The sequence below is a fragment of the Gallus gallus genome, chromosome 11 (assembly GCF_016699485.2).
Source record: "Gallus gallus isolate bGalGal1 chromosome 11, bGalGal1.mat.broiler.GRCg7b, whole genome shotgun sequence".
Classification (NCBI taxonomy): domain Eukaryota; kingdom Metazoa; phylum Chordata; class Aves; order Galliformes; family Phasianidae; genus Gallus; species Gallus gallus.
In genome coordinates, this window is record NC_052542.1 from 7,318,854 (window position 1) to 7,343,373 (window position 24,520).

The 24,520-nt window shown below is 36.1% G+C and overlaps 1 protein-coding gene and 1 long non-coding RNA gene across 5 annotated transcripts in view; one reads left to right on the top strand and one right to left on the bottom strand.

The window, feature by feature from the left end:
- Positions 1–12,700, top strand: part of NETO2 (neuropilin and tolloid like 2) — a 28,033-nt gene extending 15,333 nt beyond the window's left edge. For 2 of the 4 annotated variants that reach the window (XM_004944190.5, XM_004944188.5), the window contains 5 exons: positions 1,194–1,238; positions 1,328–1,455; positions 4,194–4,422; positions 7,805–7,918; positions 9,987–12,700. In XM_004944190.5, coding sequence (XP_004944247.1) covers positions 1,194–1,238; positions 1,328–1,455; positions 4,194–4,422; positions 7,805–7,918; positions 9,987–10,567 — 1,097 coding nt within the window. In that variant the 3' untranslated portion in view covers positions 10,568–12,700. Of the gene's footprint in view, positions 1–1,193; positions 1,239–1,327; positions 1,456–4,193; positions 4,423–7,804; positions 7,919–8,989; positions 8,992–9,986 lie in introns of all 4 variants that reach the window. The other 2 variants (XM_015292420.4, XM_004944189.5) reach the window with 2 other exon arrangements.
- Positions 1–24,520, bottom strand: part of LOC121106562 — an 86,733-nt gene that overhangs the window by 44,777 nt on the left and 17,436 nt on the right. Inside the window, exon 3 of the long non-coding RNA XR_006931252.1 lies at positions 16,934–16,995. This is a non-coding gene — a long non-coding RNA (uncharacterized LOC121106562). The remainder of the gene's footprint in view (positions 1–16,933; positions 16,996–24,520) is intronic.

A 24,520-nucleotide genomic window follows, 5' to 3' on the forward strand; every position in this document is an offset into this window, starting at 1 on the left:
TTACGCTGTCCTACGTACCCAACTGGTCTTTACCCCTACAGTGTGTGAATATACCATATACAGTTATGTGTTACTATTTACAGAATGTATACCTTGCTAGGGATTTAGACTTGGAAACTCTTCAGATTAATGTGGTAACTGGTCCACCGAGAGTGATCCACTAGAATATTTCCACAGGGACAATACCTCTGCATTTTGCTAAGTCTCTTTTCACAGCCATTTCATTAGCATCAGTTCCAAAACTAATTTAACCCAGTCCCAGGCTGGAGTACTTTCTCTGCTTAGACAGACTAACGTCTCACACACACATACACACTAGGGTGTATGTGATTTCCTTGGTGATTTTCAACACAACACCTGGGAAGGCACGGCATCCGTGGGGAAACACAAACCTGATCACTGACATGTAAGCCCTGGACATCCCAGACCACTCCAGACCCAATTTTAGCCAAGCCCCAGTCCCAGTACAGTTAAGTACCATCATCTAACCATAAAAAAAAAGTATATTCTTAACTCGCTACTAGAATACATATAGTATATTAATACAGTTTACTATGCAGATACGTACAGTACATACACTTTGCATTTAGAAGAAGGTATATTAGAGGAGCAATTAAGGCTAAATTCTGCCCTAATTAATGATGTTTAGAACTGTGCTACTTGGCCTAATATAGGCAGCATGAGTATCCAAAGAAGAAGTAACTTTAGTACTAAGCTGTCTTCTTTATATTCATTATTAATACAAATTGGCAATTTCAAAGTGTTGATATATTCTACTAAAGCATTCCAGTTCACATTGTTCTGAGCTAGACAGACAACAATCTGGTCAGGATGACGCACACAGAAAGGTCTCCTGTACTCTTGTGGAGTTCCACAGATTTCAGTGAAAAGTGGTATGGTTAAATTTCAGAATATAATGTAGAAACATAATGCCTAATAATAATTTCTGGTGTTGTGCTGGAAATCTGAGCTGTAAGTATAGAATTACCTTATTCAGCTAAGCTCAGTCTTCGTGAAATCATGTATTATCTAAAAAAAGTTTGTCTTTGTACCCTCCAATTGACCGAACAAACTTTCTAGCAATTTCTATTGTGACATAATAAAAATGGACATCATCTTCAGAGTGTAATAAACCTTGAAGTGATTCTCAAGCATTGATAGCCCCTGTGATTCATGACTTCTTTCTATTACAGATCCTGACTTCACTTACCTAGGAGGTATTTTAAATCCCATTCCAGGTCTAGTATTACAATACCAATTTCTTTATATAAAAAATTTTGAATTAATATCATATTGCATTTGACATCGAGGTATATGTTCTCCCTAGACTGCCAATTTGAGCTCTCGGGAGCTGATGGAATAGTACGTTCCAGTCAAGTAGAACAAGAAGAAAAAACAAAACCAGGACAAGCAGTAGATTGCATATGGACAATTAAAGCTACTCCAAATGCTAAGGTGGGTTTCATTCATATCATTCAGTATGTAATGGCTTTCCAAGTCATTACTAACAGGTAATAGCGATTTGCATAATGTCTCTCTTTCACTGAAATGAATTATGTTTCAGTGGCTTAGGAAATTCAGATAGATTATTCTGAATATCCACGTATGCAGCAAGTCTATGGTGTTGTCTTCCTACTGTGTGAAACTTTAAATACAGCATAGTCTTGAAAACTGTTCAAGAAACATTTTTCAAGGGCATTTGGAAAACTGCAGGTAAAAATGCTGGTTAGCAACTTTGATAAGCGTGAGTAAGTTTTGCTGCCATTATTTAAAATTTTGCTGCCAGTAGTTCTACTGGGGGATTTGGTTCTGTTTGAAGTCAACAAAGCTTTGCTATAGTATCACAGCCTCTGATATAGCCACACTTGGTAATTACTTAAGCACTGCACTGAGGAATACATAATTTTTTCTCTGTATAGCATTCATATTTGTAATTCTGCTTCTGCATGTGTATTAAAGCACATGTCACTGCTTGCCTTTACCACATACGTAAATGATGAAAAAAAATCTTTTTCATAGCAGGACCTGCCAAGATGACAAACCCAGTGTTTGCCTTCTTACCCACTTCTAGGAGTTAGTATTCAGCAACTTCCAAATCAATAAAACAGCAACCTAAAAGGTAGTAATAAGAGGACAAGACAAGAAACTGAAACTCCATTAATATATTTGAGCCTTTGAGGAAGTGACTCAACTCCCAAGAGCCCTGTACTAGTCTAAGTAATAGTAGCAGTTCTTCCAGAAAAAATAATAAAACCATTTTCTCTCTACATTTCCAGTTGAGTGCACCAGGTCTTATACTTAAGTATTTCAATAAATTATTGAACGTTGCCAGAAGGCACAGTTGTTGTTGGGTCAGTTCTGAGATTAGATCATCATCCTAAATAATTGAGTTAAAACATTACAGAAAAATAACTCTTCATATTTTAAAAGTGGTTTCTCAAGCTCCTATTTTGGCGGAATTGTGATGATAGAAACCCATTAGATCTGATTCGGTGCTGTCTCTTGAGGAAACTAAGCATAGACATTTTTAATTTCCTCAGTTTGATTTTGTAATACAAAACAAATCTTTAAAACTGACAATGGCAGCGATGAAAGGATTTTTAAAATCTGCATAATATAAATTGAATAAATCACTCCATATTGCAGAAAATTACTAGAACAATAAAAATAATCTGTGAGCAAAGGTGTTTTATATTTGCTTGCCTGGCGCACTAACTGGAAGGAGCATTTGCAGAGCTGAGCCTTTTCAGTGGAATTACTCCTTTGTTTTCATATGCAGAATAGCTCTACTGAAAATGTTTTAATTTATTTTTAGTTTCCATTGTAATTTCACAGTACGTAGATAAAGCCAATCATTAAATGATTAAATTAAAATATGAGCACCTGCAGCTCACACCTATGTTTATGAGATACTATGACACAAGCTGCACCTTGTCACAGAATGGAAGTGCTGCCAAGCTGCCTCTGGCAGAAACCAGAAAGAAAGGAAGAGTCAGGGTGTACAAGTGTAACCAATCTCTTACATGCTCTTTTTGTGGGTTTTGAATAAATCCTGTGAAGTGTTGGGAGGGCATGTTTTTTCCCCACACAAAAGTAGTGCTTTTGTTTCAGTGAATTCTTTAAAAGTCAGATTTAAAAGGCTTTCACACTAGTTAAGGTTAAGAGCAAGATCTGGCAGAAGGGCAGAAAAACTGGTAGTATAGCAGTCGTGCTGGTATTCATCCATAGTCTTCTCCTTCAAAAATTAAACAGGAGTTGAGATTCTCATCGCTAGGCATATGCATGAAGAACTGTGCTGTGAAAAATGCCTTTAACATTCACAGCATCAGCCAGAGAGGCAATTGTACGTGCTGGCAGTCAAGACCCAAGCTTAACTGAAGAGTACAGTGAGCACCTGATGGATTATGACCCCCTCTCCCACAGTGTAGGAGACCTGAGACCCCAGAGCCTGGGTAGATCTCTTCTCTGGCAAAATAATGGATAGCTTGAGAATTCTAAAGTTTAAATAAGGACTTAATTTAGAGGTGACTCGGTCATATATCTCCTCAACTTGCACTAGAATTTTGAAAATCCCAAGACTGACGTAACAAGGGATTAAAAACCCCAATGATCTTTCTATGCACCTGTAACTGAATCACAATCTTTCCCAAGTTTCCTGTCCCAGCGAGATAAATTAATTGTTTACTCTCCAAGTATTCTCTTGGTCTTCTAATTTCCCCGCTGTTTATGATCTACCACATATGTTGCCTTTACTTGTGTTAGATTTCTATTTCTGAAGGAGTTAGCATTGGCTTAATTTTATAAATTTGTCCTAGACAGCCTGTTTGCTTTTCTCCCACTTCCATTTTTATTCAAACCCTCATGTCTTTGTGGCTTATGTCTTCCGTAACACTGCTATGGATTAGCAATTAGCTTCCACCATTCCAAAGCAATAAACTGTGATTAATTTATTTGGCTCCAGAGCTTTTCTGACTAGATTTCTTCCCTTATATTTTAGTGTTACTTTTATGAATTAAGAAGGCAAGAGGGCAGTCAAAATACCACTAAAATTCTTAAGGACATTTATGCATACTGACTGTAGGCTTAACAAAGGTTTAAGCAGCTTAAAATATCTCATTCAAGATTTCCTAAAAAGAAAATCATCTTCTCTGTATTACTTTTCCTGGAGTTATTCATTTCTTTTTTTCTAACAGATCTATTTACGATTTCTGGACTATCAAATGGAGCATTCGAATGAATGCAAAAGAAACTTTGTTGCTGTGTATGATGGAAGTAGTTCTATTGAAAACCTGAAGGCGAAGTTTTGCAGCACTGTAGCAAACGATGTCATGCTGCAAACCGGAACTGGTGTGGTGCGAATGTGGGCGGACGAAGGCAGCAGACTAAGCAGATTCAGAATGCTGTTCACTTCATTTGTGGATCGTAAGTAGATTTCAAAGAGTTCATTCTCCTGGTATTAGGTTGCCTCAGGAATTATAGGAAAAGCTATAGCTCTGTCTTGTGCAATAGGAGCGTGTGCTCAAAAGCAGTGTTTCCTTTGGGTAGGAGCAGGTAAGTTAAATACTCGCTTTATTACAGTTACACCATAGTTCCTGATAAATGACTTTCCTTCTTTCTTTGAAATTTTCTTTTTCATATGAATTAATACTAATGCAGCCTTAGTGTAGGTCGTTCTTACTGAGTTCTACAGACATGCACAGACTTACTTAAAGGACAACAATGGGACCGAAGCACCCAGCTTTTGCCTTCCTACCAGACACCAGGACAGACTCTTCTCAAGCCCACACTGGATGTTTAAAGGACAAGAGAATGCTTGTGACCATGCAGAGTCCATCCAGAGTCTGGATCTTTTTTCTACCCACAGCTTCAACCACAGATCCACTCCTACTACACCTAAGTTGTTGCCTCCTTTCTCCACTGCACATGACTCTAAAACAGTCCCACATGTGCTTCCTCTGCTAAGCCCAATTATGGCACAACCACAGATAAGGCAGTCAAATTCTAATTTATTAAGAAGCCTGTACTAAAAGTAGAGCTGCAAATGCTATTCTCGGTTTCTGTTTGGATTCCATAGCCTGCATTAAAGATAATTAGAGACAATGAGATAAGATGCTTCTTAAAAGCATGCTGTTTGTGAGATCTTCCAAGTGCTTTCTTAACTCACTTCTGTTGCCTCACATATCTACAAGGGACTACATGGTCCACACTGAGGAACCTGAAAACTGAAGTGGCATCTTCAGCACAGAAGTAACTAAGTTTGGAACTATAGACTAGATCTGAGATCTATGGGGAGAACTGGATAAAATGTATCTGCCACTTCAGGAGATAGAGCTGTGCTTCCTACTAAAAGTTTTCAACTTCCACTTGAGTACAGGTTTACTGTCAAAGAAGTAACTTCTTTTGACAAAAGTAACAGTCCTGAAAGCAATGCTGATTACGTCTTGGAAAAATAATTCAAGTTACAGGTAACAGGTAGGTCTTATGTTCAGCTCCATCACACAGAATACATTTACACAGGATGGAAGTTACTTTCTCCGCAACAGTCTTTGTAAAGTAAGAGCAATTTAAGATAAATGCCTTATTGCTTCATGTTGTATACGTGATAGTAAGAAGCAATTGCATGTTTCAGAAACTAGTCTATTGCTTAACCTGCGGTGGGAATTTAATCAACTTTACTTACAGTGAAGGTTTAAGCAGTTTATCAAATTCATAACAGCTTTTCCAGTAGCTTTTATTTCAATATGGTTAGTAATATAATATTACTGATAGTGCAGGTTATTCCAGCTTTCAATCTCAAAAACACTATGAACTTTGGCAGGGGAAATTATCCATTTATATTACAGATACTGAGGGCAGGGGAGAGGTCAAGTGCAAGGAGCTGAAACAGTGCCTACTTCTAAAGCTGGATAACATTCCTTACTTACAATTTCAAAACAATTCAAAAACCATTGCCAGAGTAGAGTCTGCAATACTACAGTGTTATTTTTATTTACCTTCTAACTCCAGATACTGCCTTTCTTGGATAGGGTAATTCTAAAGTATGTTTCTGAAAACTAAGTGTTTCCCGTATCTTTAAGTAGTACATTGATGAGCAAGTTTTCTAATTGAAAATGGTGAGTTTCAGCTTATCTTCTTTTCAGATCTCTAAGCTATTTTTCTCTTTTATCTTACTAATGATTTGTAATTAAAAGAAGCCAACCATGAAAACAATCAATATTTCTGAAAAGATTTGCATAAATGAATTAATTACGCAAGACAGTCACCTAACAAATATCTAGTGCTCCTTGCAGTTCAGCTACCAAAAACATTAAAGATCAGCGTGTCTCATTTCTGGCTTGATTCAGTACATGAACAATTCTGTATATAAAGAACACTGAATGCTGCACAAGTCTGAGGCAGCTGTTGAGATAAGAGTCCAGCTATGTCCTTGAAGTCCTGGACTGGAACCAATCAATCACTGTAACTGGTAGACAGACTTTGTACTCTCTAAATAACAAACAATGGAAAATGAAGTTCATTTGTCCTGTTTTGATGGGCCCATGAACAAAAACCATCACCTAAAAATTGCTAAGGAAACTATACAGGAATGTAGAATAGAGAATGTGCTGGGTGTAGAGAAGCAGACAGCAGAACAGGAAGACATGCCTAATAGGGTTGGGGAATGCCAATTTGAATTTTCTTCTCTTCTTTAGGCATAAATCCTATTTTTGTCAATGTGAATCTGAAGTGTAACAGGCAGAATAGGTGAGAAACATGCTGTACACAGGACTTGTCATGCTGCCCTATTGCATCCTTTGGGTTTCGCTTTAAGTTTCAGAAAATTAAGACTGCTCAAAAATAAATTCTTCCTATGAAACCAAGTAGTAAAATAATGTCTGTCACATCTATGCTGCTATGTATTGATTACCACAGAAAGAGGCATGCCTGTAATAAAAATATCACATTACTGAGACAGAAAAAGGGAAAACTAATTTCTTGTCTGGTGTTCTGAAGTCATAGAGACCTCCTCAGTTACATTATACACCATCCTGAAAACAGCCTTTTTTTTTTTTTTCTTAAGTAGCTGTCTAATGTCAAGGACTTACGTATAAGACACATGAATACACAGAATCTTCAGAGGAACTTTTTAGTTAAATTATTTCTTCAGATTTCTAACTATATGTAAACAGATAGATAAAAAGATAAACTTTCCTCACTTAATCCCTGCATTAGCTCTGATAGGAGGATCTAAGGGCTTTGATTCACAAGCAGGAATGACTTAGATGCCCCCAGTTTCTGAAATCTCTTGCAGTTTCTGAAACAGGCCACCACAAGCTGAAATCTGATTTGTCTTAAGATACTAATAGGCTCTAAAATGCAGATGTTCAGGAACTGCTTCACAACCAGCTATACCATCTACATAGCAGATGCACAGCAGACTGAATAAATTTATAATTGATGATGAGCATGTGATTTAAGCATTAAGCCTTTAGAGACAAGTATTAAATCCTTCTACCATTATCTGTGTCAGGTGACTTTTCTTTCTGCCTTGCGTTCTGAGCAAGAACATTTTGTTTGTAGCATCAATAATGCACCTGAAAGCAACAAAATGAACAGAAGAGAAAATCATCTGATAATTAACAATGTGCATAAGAAGTGATTTTGTTTGAAATTTTAAAGAGAATGTGCGTTTTAAAGATGACAGGAATTTACTAGTTTTTTGTGTTGGGTTTTGTTTGCTTGTTTGTTTGTTTCCTGTCTTGCAATTTATGAGTTACTGAAAATCCCTAACATTTTCTCCCTTTCTCCCTCTTCTCTTCTGCAGCTCCCTGCTCAGGCAACACTTACTTCTGCCATAGCAACATGTGCATCAATAATTCTTTAGTCTGCAATGGCATTCAAAACTGTGCATACCCCTGGGATGAAAATCACTGCAGAGGTAAATAGAGTGCAAAGTATAGCCTTAATGATCCACACTGGTCAGTTTGCCTTTCAGGAAAGCCATGAAATTATTGTCCTGGAAATACGCTGAAGACAGCAATTCTCCTAATCTCAGGAAGCGGTTGCAAATTTTTATTTAAACTCAGGAGGCATGTAAGCACATTGAAGATTAATCTAACTACTTTGTAATGAAATCTTTTCTTCGGCATATACTCTTCATTTTAAAAGGATGTTAGCTTAATAGTCAGTAGAATTTAGCATTTATCAGGTTGCATTCTATTCATTCCTAAAAACTTAAATGAAGCAAGGACTGAAGGGACAGGCGGTATCTTTAATCACCAAAAGAGCAAAAGACAGACAATCCTCCAAGCACAAAGTCTTTTTCAAGATGATGCAGCAGTCTTCAAAGATCAAATTATATATATGCATGTATTTTACACGTCTCAACAATAAGTGAATTTTTCAGAGTTGGAACAAAAGCAGTTTGAAGCAAATAAATTTTTTTTCTCCTAAGAAGCGAAACAAACAAGTTTGTTCTCTGACAAATTAAAAGGTCTGGAAAAAAAAATCCTGAAAGATTAAAATGTGTGCTCAATTTCCAAGAAAATTTCTTCTCAGTTGTACAAATGGTCAGAGCTTTTTGTAAGGAAAATCTTGAAATAGTTTCAAGTAAACAGTACAAAAAAATACACAGTGCTTCAATATGCTGTAATGCAAGGTGTGTTACATAATGGAAGCAGTACATATTATGTAAGGATCCAGATAAAAAACATGATCCATTACTCTTAAGTTTTCAATTGGAAAGTAAGTTTCCTCTAGATAATCCTTAGCTTTGATAATGTTCCCTATCACTTGCAACTTCTCAGTGTTTCCCACCTCTGCAAATACTCTTCTAGAACTTCACCTACAATCTACATGTCATTATTATTCTGCAGTATTTAAAAAATAAATTCTGTAAGAACTGTATCACCAGTGAAGGAAGTGTCTTTCCCAATATTTGTACATGCTGCAACTGGTGCAGAATAACTTACCATGTTTTATGTCAGATACAATTTATATTCTGCTTTAGAAGTTGCAGAGCACATAATCACAAGGCAGCTGACGGCTGGACCCATCTTGCCAGCTAAGGTAGAATTAAGGAGATTGATGCAACCAAATGAACAATTTCTATCTTTAAAAAGAAAGCTTCTCAGTTGTTCCCAGTTCCCTTGGGCACCCAGAGTTCTCATTTAGTCCATGTCAGTGACCACCTAAGTCTGAGCATGTTGCGACCTACCTTATGTCTGCAGCCCAGAGGGGCGTAAAGATGAAAAAAAATAAAAAGGTAAGTCATGGGCAATTTCTTTGAAGTGGCTGGGGAAGACATCACTTTTGATTAAGACCTTTATGATTTAAAAAAAAAAGATCCAAGAATTAAGAAGCCTAGATGCATGAGAGAATTATCATAGCACTAAAATTCTTATCACCCACAAAAGCATGCTGACAAGATTGAAACTCAGCAGAACAAAGGGAGATCTCCTTTCCATTAAAGGCATAAACGTAACTAAGAGTAAATGGTTTAAGCTGTGAAGTGTAACAGTATTTCACGTATTGCTTCCTAGCCAATTCCTTGGGACCTCATGTAGTATATGGATGGTTTTAGTCTACACTGACTGTATGTAGCACTACTTGTGCACTGTGTGTGCAGTACTTACGTGGCTAACAGATATATCCAGATGACAGAAGCCCAATATTGGAAAATTCATAATATTTAGGCAGTGTTTTCTTCTACATAGTCTTAAGTGCTTTTTTTCTCTGCTAGTGAATATAGCAGATTGTATTGGTGTAGAAACCTTTTGGTCCTCTGAAAGTAGTACTCTACAGAACAGAAATCCATCTGGATAATTTTAATCTTGTAATAAGAATTCTATATATGGAAAACCATTTTGTTCTGATGCTGCCATCTTGTGTGTCCTACATAAGTGTACAGCACTTACGTAGTGTTCACAGTTGCCTATTTCTAACATGCAATCCAAAATGTGAAAAATAATGAAAGCCTTCTCATAATCCCTACCTTTTCTTTGCAGAAAAAAAAAAATCTGGATTGTTTGAACAAATCACCAGAACGCACGGAACAATCATTGGCATAACATCAGGGATAGTTTTAGTCCTTCTTATCATTTCAATTCTAGTACAAGTAAAGCAACCTCGCAAAAAGGTTATGGCTTGCAAGACTGCTTTCAATAAAACTGGCTTCCAGGAAGTATTTGATCCTCCACATTATGAACTCTTTTCACTGAGGGACAAAGAAATTTCTGCAGACTTGGCAGATTTATCAGAAGAACTTGAAAACTATCAGAAAATGAGACGCTCTTCAACAGCTTCCAGATGCATTCACGACCACCACTGTGGCTCTCAGGCCTCCAATATAAAACAAAGCAGGACAAACCTCAGCTCCATGGAACTTCCCTTCCACAACGATTTTGCACAACCTCAGCCAATGAAAACATTTAATAGCACATTCAAAAAAAGTAGTTACACTTTCAAACAAGCACATGACTGCCCCGAGCAAGTCATAGAAGACAGAGTGATGGAGGAGATTCCATGCGAAATCTATGTTAGAGGAAGAGAAGATACGGCACAAGGTTCATTATCTATTGACTTTTAATTTCCTAGTGAAGGCGGTATCGGTGTATATAAAGGATGCTTGTGTATAAGGACAGTGTATATATTAAAAGTGTATTATATGCAGCGTGTGAGATGCACACACTTTTAGCTTGTTATACTTCATTTAAAAAAGAAAAAAAGGCTTCATAAACTAATTCTTGCTGAAAAACAGCGGACTTCCTCTCATTTTCCAAGCTACCTATTCAGCAAAGCAAAAGAGAGACTTTGCATGGGAATTTGAAGTTAAGAACATTGCAGGAAAAACAACAACCACTGCTATCATATAGATCAGCAAAAACAGTGAATACTATTCTCCTCTTCATATCATTTTCTCTTCTTTAGATGTCCGCTTTTCAAGATAATTTTAATACCTCAGTTACATAAATAAAAGTAGTTAATCGTACCATATGTATGTCAACATAGGTGTCTTATTGTATTTGTCAAATTGAAAGAGTTAGAGTTAAGTGCCAGTTAAGACTCAAGAATTACGTTACAGCCATCTGTTTCATCTTGCCTACCATTTATATTGCCTTTAATTATCAGTTCCTCACTCTAGGCTTTGTGAGAAATAGGTATAAAGGATTACTGCCTTTTTAAGAGATATTGAGGTATATTAATTTGGGAGTATGACCTTTGCAGCTCGCAGTTAAACACAAATAAGTACTCATGTTATTCTAAACGCAGTCTTTCAAGAAGGCTTAGCATTTTAAAAGATTCTGCCATTTGTTATACATCCACGTGACACCACCGAATTCACAGCTCTGTGGTTAGAAAATTTGTTCCTGTGTTTTCCAAGTGTTTACATGAACACCTTACTGTACATTTCTCTTTTAAAATAGCCTTTCAGTCCTTATGCAGCCAATCTTCCCTGCTGAAATCACTGATGATACTTTAGCTCGTCTCCTGCCTGACTGAAAAGAATTGCTGAGATCTGTGTGATCACAAAGGATAAGAAGATATTGGAAACAAGGAGAAATCAAAGCAACTCTTATTTACCTTTATGGATCCCTTCCTGTGCCCCTTGTTGCCACTTGAAAATTTGCATATTTCATATTTTTTAATGGTGGTTTGGACCTAATTTTAACATTTTTACAATATAGAACAGATTTGCAAATATTGTAGTTCTCATTGTGTTTTTTAGACTTTTATATAGTTTGATACTGTACAGACTATTTATTAAATCAAAGTCTAGCTCCTGTACAACACACTTGTTTCACTGTCCATTTTAGCAGCTCTGAATAACATGCAGTGGCTGCTGTGTACCTTGCAATTTGCCAAGCATACGTAATGTGACTTCTGCATTAGCTTATAGTTTATTCCCTGATTTGTTTGGGTTTATTCTTCTGTTTTGTTCACAATAAACCTTTTACTAAATGTGGCCTAGCAGCTTGCACTAGGTATGTCCTTTATCTATGTATGTATGTAAAACCATATTTACAGTGAAATGTTTGTTGTGTTTACTACACTCCAAAAATAATACATTATTCCAGCAACTGAAACCTCATGCAAAATCTTAAGAAATGTAAGCAATTGATTGGAGGTGGGTGAGCTGATTATTCTCAACACTTCCCGACTTCAAAATTAAGCCTGGCATATATCTAGAAAGAACATAATCAGAAGCTCATCCACCAGACCTCTAAGATTATATCCTGGTCTCAGCTGTTGTGCTTATCTCACAATATATTTCAATTGGAAACAACTAAAGAGGGCATTATTTCTAGATGCACTTCATGCCAGAAGATAAATGTTTAGAAAAGAATAATAATAATAAAATCTAGTGAATTTTAACTCAACTTTTTAAAAAATATTTAATTAAAATATTTACTGACAGATTTAATTTACTTCTAATTAATTTCAGTAATAAATATCTCATTATTACCTACATGGTACAGAATGTTGTTTGCAACAGACTTCATTCCCCATTCTTAAAACAAGAAATGATCCAGGTAAAACTGGTATTTATGTTCATATTACTCTAGTAGTGCTAGGTTTGCATGATAAAGTTTCCTTTTTAAGGCATATTTGTCCATGTGATAAAATGTTGTGGTCCATATTCTCTCCTAAGTTACATTATCTTTGAATAGTTACCTTGTAATAATAAAATAAAATTTAAATAAATAGTTTTAAAAATCCAGCAACCCTGCAAAGTGCAAATCTGTGGGAAAAAATAGGAAAAGCGCTACTGAAGAATTTTCAAATGACCTGAATAATATTTCAGTCTCCATAGCAACTTTTTGGTGGCACTGTCAGAACACAGCTGCTTTTTTTCTATCCCAGAGCAGCTGGGCAAACTCCCATAACCAGCTACATCTTGTGAGTAAGGTTTTCCAGTAACCTCAGGCTCAGCTCTCCCAGCTTCACTGTCTCCTCTTCCTCACTTCCTAATTTATTGTGTGTGTGTGTAGCTTATAGCATAAAGCTGAGGTCCTGCTGTCTAGTTAACACCTGCTCCTGATTCCCAGTGGAGAGTGAGAACACTCCTGGAGGGAGGTTTCCAGTATTTCAGTAATAACAGAGTGAACCCATACCATGGCAATAAGTGTACACTTGAATAGATCTGAGAGGGAAATCAAAAGTAACAATGGCTTCTATAGACTTTTACAAATAAAAAGGACTGGAAAAAGAAATATCTATTGCTGCTTGTTCACTTTCAGGTAAGGGGGAATTAAACGCTGAACCTGAAAATCTTAAAGGAAAACTTTGTGTCATTAGTACATCCAAACAATAATGTATCTATATATTTCATCTAATGTTAGGCTCAGCTACTTTGCTCTGCTTTAAGTAATGAGTGGTGACTATTAAGAGTCACAATTTCATTTTCAGTAGAGTCAAACTCCTTTCGCTACAGAGAAAATAAACAAGTGGATGAACTGCTTGGTATTACTCAGTACAGAAAGCTGCTACCTTCAGCAAAAGAGTCCCATACAGGTTTTGAAGACTCAATCTAGTTGGAGTCGATGTTGTGTTCTTTTAACTTTTGTTTTATTTTAAGTTGGTGAGAAACACCACCCTTCCACATGCTTGCAGTATCTGAGCACTATGAGAGTGTTTCAATTGTCTCCATGTTAAACCCATACATCTCTAGGAGCACTCTGATTTTGTACTCATTTGTATCCATATCCCCTATTGCACCAAATGCACATAACGAAAGATGCATGCCCTACCTATAGGGACTGACCCAGAAATAGTCAACAGCACTACTTGTGTTATGGTGTTTGTAATTCATTTGTACCTTTCATTGTAATAACATAGACATCAAACTATCCAATGTGAAGCATTTATTTTGATAAAAGGTGTAAAAGTAAATCTACAGGTGACTTGAAAATAGGTGATGGAGAACCATGATTCTAGGAAGCTCTTTAAGGAGATGCCTTCCTTTATAGATATGACAACAGCGGTATAGGAAACTCAGAATTAACACCGTTAAAGACCAAAGTGTTTCACCAATCACAGAAGTATTAATTTGTCCTTAAAATGCATGAAATCATCCTGTATGATGACCCCCATAGTACATATAAATTATGGTGGTATATGATGAGAATTACTGTCTATTCTTACTGAACTCCTATAACGAACTTCTGAAAAGAGCTGTCATTGACTTACTTACAAGAAGAAGTCCTTGTCACATGATCACTTAACAGAATTTAACACATTAGGATATACTTTGTTTTGGTTATTACATGGCACAAAGAACTTTGTGGAAAAGCAGCAAATCACTGTGACTTGAGGAAAAAAGGATTTCCTTATTTTCAAATCAATTTTTTATTTAAATAGACTTCTTTAATGTAAAAAAAAAATACAATTTAAATACCCATACTATTTAATTACAATCTTTTGGTTAAAGTACTATGGAAAGCATAAGTTAAATAAATAAATAAATAAATAAATAAATAAATAATATTCAGCACCTATATTTGAGAAGCCAAGGAAAAATCACAACCTGAAATTGAACTACTTAATTCATATGGCTATACTGAAACTTGTCTGCTGATTAATCTTCCTATATGATCAAGTTTCTACGTATCTGTTCACAGTAAAATTAAATCAAATCAATATACTTTTACATGTCCTTATTTCAAAGTTTAGGTATGACCCTTAATATTTCTCACAGATATTCTCATTTTTATAGAATGCTTGTCAAAACACGATTCCTAAACTACATCAAACAAAAATTACATTATATGACATGTCTGTTGCAGCTGAACATTAATTTTAAAGTCCTTTCCCTGATCCTAATTGAAAATCTTTGAGTTGATTCATGCTTTGAAAACAAGAATTTATAGCATCTATCCAGCAATACAAAAAGTAGTATGTTTAAGATTTCTGTTCCTGGGGTTTCCAATAACCATCTCCACACAGGATAAATCTCTTCTATGAATACACAAATAAATCACATGTCGGTGTGTTCTAATACGTGCTTCTGTGTCACAGTGAAACAGCAAACATACTTTCACATTCAGATTCCTTTGCTACACTCCACTTTACAGAATCAGCTTAACAAAAATCTGTTTTCCATCTGTTTCATACATCAACAGTCATTTATTACTTGTCAACTTATTCCCTCTTATCTAGCTACGAAAGATAATCCACCATACATCAGATAAAACAGCTTAGTTTCCATAAGTCTGTCTTCTTATAGAGCCAGGCCCAGGGAGAAAGAAAGGAAGAGCTTAATACCTTGGCACATCTTTCCATTACCATCAAGTAATTCAAGGTAGCAGCTTTTATACAAGAGAAAACCATAAAATATATAATCAAATTCTACTCAAGAAAAAAATATAATGTTACAATCAACCAAAAAGTACTTAAGACCTATACACCTCCGCATGGTAACTGTTGAGTCCCAGCCTGAACCACTGATTGAACACCTGAAGAAAGGACTCGGTCAGCCCTGGGAGCACAGGTGAAGGCAATTCAGCTGTGCAACCAGAAGGGCTGGAACCTGGCTGTACCTCCCTTAGACCTCATTTAAGGGCTGACCACCACTAGGGAAAGATCTCTTTCTAGAGATCTCTTTCTGGTCAAGCTTTCCCCTAGAAACCTGGACTCTTCTGATACAGGTGAGTAACCTTTTTCCTTTCCTTTGTAGCACCTTCCTGTTGTGCCAGTTCCTCTGTCACCACAGCTCTGCTGTAATGCCTTTTCCATTGCACTGTTCTGTCCAATTACTACAACCTCAAAACTCAAGGCTATTTGTTATTTTGTAATCCTAATCGTAACTTTTCAGAGTACTATCTCTCAATACTACAAGTATATTTAAAGGATAAACATACTACTGTTTTCTCTGAGCAGATATATCCTCTCTCCTCAAAAGGGGTTTTCAAGAGTTTGTTAAAGATTTAAATCTTATTTCATTATTTTATTAACTTATGTGTAGGTATGTATTAATACTTGCATCTCACAATTACGTTGTCACCTGCGTAAAAGTTGTTTCTCCCTTGTTTCCTTCCAGATGTATTTAAGAAGTTAGAATTACTTTGTGGATTTATCTTTAAACCACAGCATTACAAAGCTTAAGCATCATGCTAATTTCTGGCTTAAAAGCAGATCTTACTTTTCACTGGAGAGTAAGAGACTATAGGGGAAAATCAAAGTTCACACAATTATTTCTGTAACATCAAATGAACGTAGCTGAACTGGAACAAAGTAAATAAATTTTCTAGTACACACAGTGCAGTACTTCAAGAGAAAATATCAGAATCAAAAAGGTTTGTTTTGTTTTTTAATATGAGAAAGTGTGTGTTTGCCCTGGTTATTGCACTTAGTTTGCTTGTAACCCTTGTCTTTAACAACTATTACATTCACCTGAATTCTTTGCTTTAAATCCAAAGTGAGAGATAAAATACTGACCACTGAAAACTTCTGAGGAATGTTTAACTCACCTTCCAATGCACTCTAATTAGTCTCCAGGTAATGAAGCATACAATCCTACTTCAGCAATATGTTAGCTGCCCTCACTTCAATGAACACCTTCAATACTCCTAATAATTTGGAGAATACCAGATGCCAGTACTGAGAATTTACTGGATAGTATTCTCAATTACTGTCAAATACTATATAAAAGGACTACTCTGTGATTAATGGGGATGTAAAAAGTAGGCAAACAGTCTTTAAAGCAATTATGAGAATAAGAGATTCTTAGAAAGACAAGTCAATAAATCCTCAGTCTCTTAAACGTTGTAATTAATCTTCTATTTGTAAAGAACAAACAGACAAGGTACATAAGCAATACTGCTCATTACTGGCTCTTCCACTGTATGTTTAATAACGCAACAGAGCAATTGAAAGCCTGAGGTGAAGCCAAATTTTTTTTTCTGTAGTAAAGAAAAACAAAGTAGCAGAATGAAAATATTTGCTTTGCACTTACCAGGAGCATAGAAATCTGAACAAGCATTTCATCTTCTGCCCTTGTTAAGTTTCATCCTTATTCTGGAATATATAAAGTGAGTAAAAGAGATCTCTATGAAATTTGAGTGTAAAGTAAACTAATAAAAAAGTAATATATACTTAAAATAATCTCATATATTGAGTAGTTCTTAGAGCTCTGTGACTCCTAAGGTTATCATTTTCTCACAGGCGTTTCTGCATTTACATCTGTTTTGACAAATTTAAATGCATACACTCAAGCGTTAAATGATTGCAAGGAAAATACAAGACTAAGTTATTTGCCTTTAAGACCAGAACAAATAATTAAAGCCGTGAACCTGGGAAGCCTTACTGCTCTGCAGTTCCCACATCAGTGTAGGAGTAAGGACAGACATTAGCATGGGGAAAACACATCTTTACTTGAGCTGGCAGAATCCTAGCATGAGATTCCTTAATGATAATCAGAATGGAAGTATTTTTTTTTTTACACACACTGTAGTCTTAATTTTAATTAGCATCAGAAAATGAAATGGTTTCTAAAGCAAGCACGTGCATTTTTTTTGTCCACAAAGCTATAACATGCAGGTAGATTTAAATATCATAATAGTGTGTTTAAATTTATGAAATACCTGTTTTAATGTCAGTCTATAAAGGTATCAATGGCCACTTTAAGTATGTTCATGGGAGAATTTATATTGTAACAAGTTGTCAGAAGCGTAACATCATGATTTAATGAAAACATATTGGGACCTATAACACTCTTTTACTGCAGTTGGCAACTACTGATGCTCAACAAGAGAGAAAAAGCACAAAAACACTGCTTTTTCTGTACTCCCTCCTCCCACCCAGGAACACAAATAACTGCTACAAACTGTTCTATAGCAACAGTACCAAACAGGGAACTTGCATTAACAAGAAGCTCTCAAGGTTTAGAGGAAAATTATTGAGAAGTAGAAAGGATAGAAATTTCTAGGAAGTTTTTGCATCATTTAATAACAGATCACAAACTGGGGCGGGGGGGAAGCATAACTGAATGCAAACCAAAACTGGGGGTCATGGCTTATCTTCAAGGTAGATGTAGAAGGAAACTAATGTTGCCAAAAAAAGAAAAATACGGAAGAGTCACTTTAGATCTTCAGTATAAAGAAAAAATATTTGTACAAATTTGCAAGAAAATGCAGATTAGGTGACTGAGTTGAGTTACAAATTGCAGCTTAGAATGTTGGAAGGAACTGGCAGAAAATCAAATTTCTCCTGAAGCAGGTGAAACAATCTGCCTTATATTTGAAATGCAAAAGCTAGTCTTCTGGCTGCTCCACTGGGAGGCCACCTTCTTTCCTTTAATCATGGAAGCACTGCAGGTAACAATAGGAGAATGTCTTAAACAAGTGGCAGTATTGCCTGTGGACCTTGGGCCAGCCTTAAAGAAATGTCTAACATCGTATCTCCAAGGGGAAATGAAAACACATGGTTTTGATTCCCTCTGACAGGAGCTGAAGTTTTTGAGCCTGATATAAAACCCATGAGATTTAGTGGATGAGGAAACAGAAATCAAGGGCCTACCCTGACACCTACAACATCAGATAAGGCACTAAGGGCCTTACCAAGAGTTACCATGGCTTTGGAAGCAGAATTTTACGTAAGTCTTATATGGTTCCCAGAGTTAGAAGTCAATCCTCTGTATGTCTAGCTTGTTGGTTATCTAAACTTTTCAAGCAGGAAAAATAAATCATACTGGTAACGTAGCTATTTTTATAGCTATTTTTCCTCTATTCCCTCTTCCACTCTCCCCTCACCCTTCTGATGTCTGACTTTTAAACTGGATTTTTTTCAGCTCTGTTTCCTTGGAGGAGCTCACTACAAACACCATGTGTGTTTGTGGTAGGCAAAGTGACAAGCACCCACAAACATGGGATGTAGAAACAATGTGGTTTTTTTTAGATGAATTTCTAATCAATTATCATTACTATCAAAGTACAAATGTTTGCACTCCCTTGTGACTTTAAGGTTGAGTAGCTGCTGATAACTGACTGCAGTTGCTAAAGCATTAAGAGCTCTTTAGAAGCATGAAAGTTCTTTAGAAAATACTACCATATTTTACGTAAGGTATGTTGAAGGGATGTGAAAAGCAATGGATGGGCCTGCAGGACCTTTGTGACAAAACACACTTTCCGTTTTAATAAAATAATTTTATTTAAGAAGGAATTTCTAAAATTGAGTTAGCTTATTTATGCCAGCATAGCTGAAAAAATGGAATTCCTTGGAATCTGTATTAGCACAGCTGAAAACAGAAACTTTTTTTAATTCATCTGTGAACTATAAGTTCAGACTGTCTCAGGTCAAAAGCTAACTAGAATAGAGACACAGATGCTGCCAGAGGTATGAGTAAAGAAACCACTCTTCCCTTATGTAGCAAACAGAAGGTATTCCTAAAATAGTTCAGCTCAGAGCCGTTATAAGATTGTTTCTGAGATGCTTCTTCAAATCAACAGCTTCCCAAGTGGAGTGCAAGGAGTGTGTGAAGGCAGGATTTCATCTTCTTTCTTTTACCCTTTATGCAAGTAAACTAGGCCAGCCACACATGCTACAGTGCTCTGCAGTGTGGCACAAGATATAGGCACAGTGAAGACAGAAATAGATATGATATAGATAGGAATATCCTTTGTATTTTCTCCAGTTGAGGCAAGCTGCTATGGAAAAGAAACTGCTTAAAACAGACCATTGGATTTCCGTCTGAAGACAACTTGAAATAAAGCCATCTAACAACTTTTTGCATACAATAAATCCATGACTTAAATCGTATTTGCTCTTATTCATAATTCCTTAAGATTGTGCTAACCAGAAGGTTACAAAAACAGATTACTAAGGACAGATTCTATAACATCAAAAATACTGTTCTTAAACTCCAGGGACACCATAGGCTGTCCCATATACTGAAATGATGACAAATACAGTTGAATCTATCACAGAAAGCAAAGCCAACTGCCTCTGAGGATTTAAGGAATGCTGTTTTCCCCACAAAACCCTTTCACTGTCATGCACAGGTACCTCCAAAATTTTTCACTATCCTAGCTATGTAGGAACATACAATAGAAGGTACATAGAAGAAAGACTGGACATTTTCTTATTTATTTCCTAATTATTAGGATGAATCAATTCCCTCTTTCATGCTAGCTTTGACTCAATTATATCTGAAAATTAACTACAGCAGTAGATGTGTATGTATCTATGTATAATGCTATGGCAGTAACATTTAAGTAGTATATAGCACTTGGGCAATCAACAATACCCACAACCTCCTAAGGAACTAGATTTGGATCCTCTACAAACATTGGCTAAACAGTCGCTTTATTGAACATCCTAGAATAATTTTTGATGCTAATTTGCACTCAAGTTCAAAGATTTCCAGAGATCTCCAGACGTCTAGAATGCTATTTTGAAGACCAATACATTATGGTAGTGATTCTATTGATTAAGAGCAAAGTCCTGATGTTAAGGTCAGATATGCTTATTGATTTTTATTTTTTTTAAAGGAAGACGTGGTATGAATGTTAATGGCTAATGATTAGAATTGGAGATTTGAAAGTCCATTTCACAAATTAATTTAAACCAGGTTCTCTGTCCCCAGCAGCTAAGTTAAATAAGCATAATGCCACATCTAATCTAGTCTCATTTTTACTGTCTTTTAAGAAAGTCTCTGTTGTGAACCCTTTCAGAAAGGAAAAAAAACTAAGTAGGAAAGTACAAATAACAAAGGTTAGGTTGCAGAAGCATCTGAACAGATACTATACAAAGATGATCACAAATTCCAACTGTGTACATTTTACCCACAGCATTACACTCGCACATCTAACATCATTAGAAGGCTGAGGAATGGGAGCAGGCTTATTTCTCTAGAGTTAAAAAAATTATGGCATTATTGAAACGCTGCGGTCTTTCACAGCAACATTTGTTTCATTTATTACTGGCAAATGTTATCTGCCATCTAAGGATCTAATTTTCCTCTACTGACACCACTGAATGTTTTTGTCTGTAATGGCAGATTGCAGAGATATTCACATCACTCATGATTCTGTTGGTGTGTAAAATACGTGAAATGCCACCTTCTTTGTTTTAAGAGCTAAAAATCCACACAAGCATAGACAATCGTGATTCTTCCAAGAATACTGCATTCTTTAGCCTGCTATAACAGAAAACACTTTAAAAATAGCTAGTAGTGTTTCCCCGTCAAACTGGGCCCTGTGTCCAGTGATGTCTATATGCAGCACATAATTGTTACATACTCATTAGAGCTTCATGTCAGTGCTAACTCACCTAATAAAACAAACCTCAGACCAAACACCCTGCCAATGCTTGGCAGCTCTGCTCTTTCCCTACAGTACTGACAGTCATTAGAATTGTTGACCATGAAACTACTCTCTATCCTTGTCCTTCACTTCATTTCATGAAATCTAAGATGCTACTGCTCTCTTGTATCTTCACATAGAAAAAAAAATAACCAAACACATTTATCCTCAAATAAACATCAGAAAGAATAATAATTTCCTGCAGCAATTACTTCAATCCCACGAATAACCTACAAATGTCTCTAGCAAACAGGGAGTCACTCTGCTTAACAATTACCAAGCAGCCCTTAAAGAATCTACAGGTACACCGTAAGATAGAGGAATTTATTTTTCAAACAACCTAAACAATCACACAGGAGATAAGTATTTCCCATTTTACTAGCAGCTTACTGTCAGCATTTACTACTAATAATGTATGGATTGAACTAAAGATGTTCAAACAACTGAATAGAGGTGCTAGCTTGAATAACTCACCACATTGATCTTCAAACAAATAAATCAAGGGACATTACTGTCACAGCTTTTGTTTTAATATGGTTTCAGTGACTAAACTAGTTATGTGAAAGGCCTGGAAATACTACATACATTACCTTATCCAAAAATCCATTGACAAGGCATTTCACTTGTTTGTGGCTTTTTGTTTGTTTTGTTGTGGTTTGTTTTTAATACTCTTAATCTGCCTACACAGCTCAGAGGGACAAGAACATAAAAATATTCCTTTTAGTTCTGATTTACTCAGGAAGAAAGACTGATTTCTCAATCACATCCTTCCCAGAACAGATGCTTTCCTAAGACTCATTCACAAAACAGTAGCTCATGAATTTTCTACATCAACGTACATTTCAAGCTTTTAATTCAGGGGGCAAGGCAGAAATGAATCAAGAAAGAGGGCATGCAACATTCACTTTACAATTACATTAATTATTTTTCTATCTCTGGTCATGGAAGAATTATTTACTGTAACTGAAATTCTCATTCTACTAAAAAGACTGAGTAGGAAGAGAGACAAGGAAAAAAATTGCTTACTTCACTTCTGTAGAAGTCTTATAGAACGCTTATTTCATTAGACTTGTTACAGCCTTCAGACCTGAACCTTCTATTTTACATCCTAATAAGCACACAAATGAAAGGCTTATGTTACTTCATTAATGCCAGCTAAAGCACATTGAGGTCCAAATAAATATGAAAAGAACAGACTTGAAAAAAATATTTGCAGAGATGTGATGTTCCAGTAATTACTAGTACCAAATCATAACATCAACACTGAAAAGTCTCACTAGCCTCGTATTTAATTCCAGCACTCATTGCATCAGTGGATTCAAAATAATCAGTAAAAGTCATAAATATGGGTGCATTTACATATGAGCCTTTCAAATTCAACCATTTCAACAACTTCAAAGTGCTTTTCTCTTAGGGTTCATGGACTTTCCAAATGTGCAGTTCCTCACTATTTCTTCTTGGCTTAGACACAAGAGATCAAGTGATCAAATTTGTTTTTTAATCGGCAGTCTTCACCTATGAGAAATATAATACTACTCAATTACTAAAACTAGAAAAAAACCTTTGCTGAGTCCAACTGAAGTTTTAGACAACTATTTACTCAAAGCCAAACATCAAGTTATAGATTTGCCAACTGGTAAAGGATTCTCACCATAAGGAGAAATACATATATATTTTTATGGATAGGGTATTAAAATGTTGATAGTCTGCCCTGAACTTTATCACTGGTGTGGGCAATACTTGTTTCCTGTAAAATTCAGTGCTACTTCAGAGTGTTATACAAATACAAAGCTAGTTCTCTTTAGTCTGTTCAGCTTTGCTGTACTGCATTCCAGAAATAAGATAGCACGCATAAAGTTGAAAAGAAACTGCATTTTTCTTCATTACATTTTCCTCTGAAACAGGATTGCGGTGATTTGCTAAAACTTCTTTTCCAGCACAGGAAAGGAAAACAACAAAAGAGCGTAGGAAAAAAAAAATCCCATATACAAATAACTGCTTTACCTAGACTGTGGGGAAGGAAAGACAAAAACAACGCATCAACATGAAAACTGTCTATTTACTAAAAATATATTTTCCAGCTGATGTATATGACTGTTTATTGCAGTCTCTTGGAAAACCATAACCACTACTCTGTCATGTTGTAATTGTGCGAAAAACTGTTTTATGGTATAAGAAAAAAGAAAAATCTGTCCACAACTTCTCTCTAGCGATACAAGGCTTGATGCTCATAGCAAGTGCCTAACAAAAGTAAAATTCACAATTTAAAGAAAAGGAAAAAAAAAACAAGCACACATCAGCAGAAAAAAAATAACAAAAGATCTCTTTAAAATAAAATTTTAAACTGCACATAGTCAACAACTGAAATGGCAAGAAGCTAAATAGTAATTTTTATTTATGTATTTATTTATTTTGCAACAACGTTAAGACAGATCTTTAGCAGGGTCCTGACTATGTAGATATTATGTTTTCATGCTTTCTTTCTACTCTGTCTCCTACCCAGTCCTGAAATATAAGAAATTGGAGTGTATTTCATAAACACAGTACAAAAAAAGAGAAAGAAAAAAAAACTATCAACAGTTGAAAACACAAAGAGTACATTAGAAAAAGCTATTTTCAAGTTGCCTATTACTATTATCACTGGAATTGTTTGTGCTATAGGGATTATGCTGTTGGTGGCTTGCTGGCAGCAGATTAACAGGCGCAGCAGAAATGCTAAGTCACAGCTTGAACCAGTGGTGGAGTGCTATGGCCAACCCAGGAGAGCTCAGGTGCACGCAATGTACCTGAGTGACTGGAAGGGGTGGAGCCAGGATGCACCCCTTCCCAGGCCTCATTTAAGGGTTGGCAGTGCAGGCCAGGGGGATCTCTCTGAAGATTCCTGTGTACTTGAAGTGTTCCTAGAGGTAAGCAGATTTTTGCCCCCCTTTGTTTCTGTGTCTATGGCTGCTTTGTTTGGGTGTATCTTCGCTTGCTGTAGCCTAGGACTTTGCTACCCTGTTATCATTGCTATGCTCTCCATTGCATTATAGCCTCATAACAGGTGGTGTTCATTATTCAGGTTATGCTTTCCTGGAGTTAACATTTGTAAACAAATTACTCCTGATACTGCTATTTCCTGGCTGAGAGTACGCTCATGTAGTCTGGTTTGGGGTATAGTTCCTCTCAATTTCACCAAGAAAACAAAGTATTCATAAGATAGGTTAAACTTTTGACACAAAGGAGAATGACATTAATGAGAC